The following is a 6,092-nucleotide window of genomic DNA, read 5'->3' on the forward strand; positions in this document are numbered from 1 at the left end:
CTATTTCACTTCCCATGCTGAGCCTTTCAGTGCCAGAAGAAGAGCTGGAGCTGGATCTGGATCTCAGTGCCCTAGCAAGGGAAATTATGGGGAAGGAGTGGGAATCGCCTGAGTTTGTGCTCGTCACCCCTCGAGTTTCTGTTTCAGCCAGGTCTCTTTCCCCAGAAGGCACTCTGAAGGAGGTTGATGTACAGGTGAAGGCAAGTGGCTCAGCTGAGCCCGCTCCTTCTCTTGCTGTGCCTCTGCCTGCTGGGGGGCGGGAGGGGGGGATAGTGCAGCAGCATCCACAGATGCACCTGCACCCCAGAAGCAAGCAGGTAGTGTGGTCTGGGATCATGTTGATCTGGCAGATGATCCCACGTATGCTATCTGCCTGCACTGCCAACCCAAAATGAGCCAGGGCAAGGGAACAAAACATACGAGCACCACGGGGATGCTGATGCATTTCTTCAGGCACCACCCCTTTGCCCTTGCTCTTCCTCAGCATGGCACCAGTGGGAGTGTGCCCAAAGGGAAGTCCCCCACTCAATCCAAAGCCCCATCCCCCCAAAGCAGAGGCAGGCCACCCTGGGACAGTGGGGGAAAGGAGGACTGAGAGCATTGGGGAAATGCTTGTTGTCGATGGGCAGCCATTCTCTCTAGTTGAGCAGCCAGGGTTCAAGCAGATCATGGCTCTTGTGGTCCCATCATACAAAGTGCCTGCATGTACCACCTTCAGTAGGACAGTGTTGCCATCCCTGCATGAGGCATACACAGAGTACTTGAGGAGGAGCTGCACAAAGCAGGTCCGCAGGTGGCCTTACATTTCACCTCGGACATCTGAGTGGGCTCTCCTGCAGGCCGAAGTGATAGATAAGTCCCACACAGCAACAGAGATCATAGGGTCCATAAGCCACTTCCTGCAGGGCTGGCTCACTGGGGAAGGAGAGCTCACTTGCGGGTTCGTGGTCACTGACAATGGGGCCAGTGTGGTCAAGGTGCTCTGTGATGCCAACTTAGTTGACATCCCCTGTGTGACACACAAGTTGCACCTTGTTATCAGGGATGCCTTGGAGGGGGACAAGGCTGCTCGCAATGGCACTGCCACTACCTGCAAGCTCACTTCAAAATGCAGGAAGATAGCAGGCTACATCCACTGGAGCATTAAGGTGGGAAAGATGCTGCAGGATAAACATAAAGAGCTGAACATCCCGCATCACAAAATCATGCAGGATGGGGAGACTCAGTGGAACGCCACATACCTAATGCTCGAGAGGCTGGTGGAGCAACAGAAGGACTTACATGAGATGGCCTTGCTCGGGGAGATCGGGATCAGTGCTTCCTGAACAGAGCTAAGTGGGATACCATATCCAAGATCTTGGTGGTCCTCAAGCCCTTCCTCGAGACCACCAAGAGCCTCAGCGCTGCTGATGCTCTCCTTAGCCAGGTGATCACCATAGTGAGGGAATTTGAGAGCCAAATGGAGAGCTTCCAGGGGATCAGTGTTCCTGGCTGGGGCAAGCCACTGTCACCAGACATGCAGGCACTGGTGAGGCAGTTGGAGGAGGTCATCAGGAAATGGCTTGATCCCTTGCAGTACAGTACAGTCCATGTGCTGGCCACCATGTGTGACCCAAGGGTGAAGGGCACCATATGCGGTGGCCAAGTGCTGAATCAGTGGATGGAGGTGCTGGTAAAGGAAGTCAGGGAGGCAGAATGGCAGAGGCAGGGGGATGTGGAACAGGCGGATCCACCGTCTCATGCTAGCACACCATCCATAGTTTCATAGTAGCTCGGGTCAGGAGGGACCTGAACAGATCATCTCGCGTGACCCCCCGCCACAGGCAGAAATGAGTGCTGGGTTCACAAGACCCCAGGAAGGTGATCCTCCAACCTCCTCTTGAATTTGCCCAAGGTAGGGGCGAGGTCCACTTCTATGGGAAGTTGGTTCCAGATTTTGGCCACCCTAACTGTAAAATATTGCCTTCTGATCTCCAACCTAAACCTATTCTCCATCAGCTTATGACCATTGTTTCTCGTCACCCCAGGTGGTGCTGGGGAAAAAAGGGCTCTATCTATTTGCTGTTGATCTCCCCGATGAGCTTGTAGGCAGCCACTAGGTCCCCATTTGGCCTCCTCTTGCCGAGGCTGAACAGGTTCAGGTCCTTCAGTCTCTCCTTGTAGGGCCTGTCCTGCTGCCCTCTCACCAAGCGGGTGGCCCTCCTCTGCACCCTCTCCAGGCTGTCCACATCCCTCTTAAACTGCGGTGCCCAGTACTGGACGCAGTACTCCAACTGCGGCCTGACCAAAGTCGCATAGAGGGGGAGTATCACCTCTCTGGACCAGTTTGAGATGCACCTTTGGATGCATGACAAGGTATGGCTGGCCTTGCTGGCTGCGGTCTGGCATTGGCGGCTCATGTTCATCTTGGAGTCAATAATGACTCCAAGATCCCTTTCTGCCTCTGTGTTTTCAAGAAGGGAACTCCCCAGCCTGTATGTATGCTGTGGATTCCTTTTCCTAAGATGCAGCACCCTGCATTTGTCTACATTGAACCCCAACCTAGTCTCGTCTGCCCACTTTTGCAGTCTGTCTAAACCTAGTTGCAGCCTCTCTTTCCCTTCAAGTGTGTCCACCTCGCCCCACATCTTAGTATCATCAGCAAATTTGGACAGTGTGCTTTCCACCCCCTCGTCCAAGTTGCTGATGAAGATGTTAAACAGTGCGGGCCGGAGGACTGACCCCTAGGGTACCCCACTGCTCACATCTTGCCAGGTTGAGTACAACCCATCCACCACTACTCTCTGGGTGCGCCCCATCAGCCATTTTTTTACCCATCCAACTGTGCAGGCATCAATGACACAGTCAAATTATTGATGAGGATGGGGTGAGAGACAGTGTCAAAGGCCTTCTTAAAGTCCAGAAAGACTATGTCCATGGCGACACCATCATCCAAGGATTTAGTTACCTAGTCATAAAAGGCAATCAGGTTGGTCTGGCAGGACCTGCCTTTGGTGAAACCATGTTGATTGCCCTGAGCATGATCTCCCTTGCTGGCCCCCCACAGATGTGCTCTTTAATGATTCTCTCCAAGATCTTCCCGAGCACTGAGGTGAGGCTTACAGACCTATAGTTACTCGGGTCCTCCTTCTTCCCTTTCTTGAAAATTGGGACCACATTAGCCAGTTTCCAATCCCCCGGCTGTGCTCCAGTCTTGTCCTCCACCACAGGTGCTGCCAATATGGGCTAAGGGCCTGGCTTCTATGGTGGGGTCCAGAGCTACCAGACCCCAGCATCAGGCAGGGAGCACTCCCACCTTGGTGGCTGCCTATCTTGCCAAGGACATGGAGCCGCTCCTATGCGACCTTTGGCCTACTGGGCAAGCCGCAGCCAGGTGTGGTTGGACCTGGCCAGAGTTGCCCAGAAACACCTGTCCTGTCCACCGACCAGTGTGCTGAGCAAAAGGGTGAGCTTGGAGGTATGGGATGAGGCTATGGGGAAGGGAGAGGCCCCAGGTACTGGGCATGACCACTAAAACTGCACCCTACCAGGGTAGGGAGGCCTGGTTAGACTGCTGGCGGTTGCAGCAGCCCTGTAAGTGCCATGCCCAATTTTCCCCCAGTGAAAGGCAGGTGGGAGGTGTCATAACCTCCAGCTAATGCACACAGGCATGCAGTCCTGGCTGGGAAATGCCCAGACCTGTCATGTCTTGGACAGGCCTGATGCTTGCTGGTTGCCATGCACCTGTGAGTCTCCTGGTGAGTTTAGCTTAGCTGCCCAGGATGCCAGCTTTTGCATTGAAAACCCCTTTGTCAGGCTGAGGAAGTACCTGCAGTTGGTCCTGGATGGAAGGAATAGTACAGAAGCTAGAGGCTGGCCTGGCCATCAATGCAGACAAGAAAGCCAGTCAGTGGAAATGGAAATGGAGGTGTCAGGGGGTGAGGCACAGGCTGGGGTGGAGGGTGTGGGGGGTAGGGGGATGTAGCAGCACAGGTAACAGTGCAGAGGTACCTGGGCAGTCAGATGTCCGGCAGGTTGCAGGTGCCAGAACCCCACTGTCTGATCTAGATTGAGTCCATCAGTTTCTGTACCTGGGAGACTGATGAAGTGCAGTTCATAGGCCTGGCTGTGAAAAGTGGTTTGTAATTTGTTCCCTCTCAGGATCAGGCCTGAGAGACTGGAGGCAGAGTGTCTTTTTGGTGAGGAATGCACCCCCGCAGGTAGCTGGTTTGTGTTGTCTTGGATAGATGCTGGTGTGCAGTTTGTGGGCACTGGAGATAGTTGGCAGGTGTTGTGTTTGGAGCTGTAGGAAGTTGGCGTCGGTGCTGGTGATGAGGTTAGGTGCTTGTTTGAATGTGCAAACCACTTCTCAGAGCTGGGTCTATGAACTGCACTTCATCAGCCCCTTGGTACAGAAACGCACAGACTCCATATACACAGTCGAATTGTGGCACAGTGCACCCTGCCGGACATCTTACTACCCAGGTCCCTCTGCACATTTACCTGAGCTCCTACACCCCCTTTCCCCCCTCCCCCAACCCCAGCCTGTCCCTCACCCCCGGACATCTCCATTTCTATTTTCACTAACTGACTGTCTTGCCTGTGTTGCGTGCCAGGCCAGCCTCCACCTTTGTTTGTTATATGTACCATTCACACAATACTATGAAAAAACTCATATTTTTCTTTTATAATTTATGCATGAAATAAGTAAAGCAAAGTCATGAAAGAATGATGGACATATTGTTGTTGGAGCGGATCAGCCTGTGGAGCAGTTTCCTCAGGGCAGCTTGGATCTCCCTGTTCCTCATGCTGTAGATGACTGGATTCATCAATGGAGGCACCATACAATACAGAACAGCAGCCAGGAGATCCAGAGGGGACGGGGAGTCAGAGACGGGCTTCGTGTAGGCAATGCCAGCAGTGGAAAGAAGCAGAGAGACCACCATAAGGTGAGGAATGCAGGTGGAGAAGGCTTTCTGATGGCCCTGCTCCGAGGGGATTTTCAACACCGTGGTGAAGATCCGAACATATGACACAACGATGAAAGCAAAACAGCCAAAAGCTAAACACACACTGAAAGCAAGAGCTGCCAGCTCTCTGCGGTATGTGCCAGAGCAGGAGAGCTTGAGTAGCTGGGGCACTTCACAGAAGAACTGGTTGATGATATTTGAGTGGCAGAAGGGGAGACTAAAGGTGTTCCCAGTGTGCACTGCAGCGTAGATAACACCAGCAGCCCAAGAACTGGCAGCCATCTGGACACAACCTCTCCTGTTCATTATTATCTCATAATGCAGTGGCTTGCAGATGGCAACATATCTATCATATGCCATAACCGTGAGAAGGGATAAATTTGCTCCCAAGAAGCAGAACAGACCAAAGACTTGGATAACACATCCAGAGTAGGAAATGGACCTGGTGTTCAATAGGGAATTAGACATGGATTTGGGCACGGTCACTGAGATGGAGCCAAGGTCCACGATGGACAAATTAATCAAGAAAAAGAACATAGGAGAATGAAGTTCATAGTTAAGCGTTACAACTGTGATGATGAGGAGATTCCCCATCAGGGCTGCCAAGTATGCTGCTAGAAAGATAACAAAGTGTAAGATCTGGAGCTCTCGAATATCAGAAAATCCCAGGAGAAGGAACTCGGTCACAATGGTTTGGTTGGACATTTCCCTCTTCAGTGCATTGTGCAAGGCCTGTGAAGGAAGGACAAGGACAGTGGCCAGGATCAGAGTTACAAATATAACATTAGGGAATCTCATGTCAGAAACAGCTCGTGAACTAACTGCCAGTACTGTCTATCTTTAAGTGCTGTAAAATTGTCAGTGGAAAGTGTTATTGCTGGGAATATTTTTTTTTTTTAAGTATACAGAAACTCCAAAAAAGTACTTATCTGTGGGCATAAATATATATATAAGTAAAACCAAACCACCCAAGAGAGACTATTTCAGAACAAAACAATGTTTATAATCCTGAATCTAGGTTGTGCAATATCTCAGAGCGTTTGCCTTTTAATTGCTTCATGCTCTCATTCTCCTCATTTCAGATCTCACTATGAACCCATCTCCCTTCATCAAGTTGTCAGACCAGATTGTGATATTTTGTAT

General features: G+C 51.4%; 1 protein-coding gene across 1 annotated transcript; it reads right to left on the reverse strand.

Annotated features, from left to right (window-relative positions):
* Window positions 1-4,697: 4,697 nt before the first annotated feature.
* On the reverse strand, window positions 4,698-5,654 carry LOC132251810 (olfactory receptor 14A16-like). The gene has a single exon (XM_059731733.1). The coding sequence runs from the start codon at window positions 5,652-5,654 to the stop codon at window positions 4,698-4,700; it is 957 nt and encodes a 318-aa protein (XP_059587716.1).
* Window positions 5,655-6,092: the final 438 nt, after the last annotated feature.

This window comes from Alligator mississippiensis, chromosome 7 (genome assembly GCF_030867095.1).
Source record: "Alligator mississippiensis isolate rAllMis1 chromosome 7, rAllMis1, whole genome shotgun sequence".
In the NCBI taxonomy this organism is placed as follows: domain Eukaryota; kingdom Metazoa; phylum Chordata; order Crocodylia; family Alligatoridae; genus Alligator; species Alligator mississippiensis.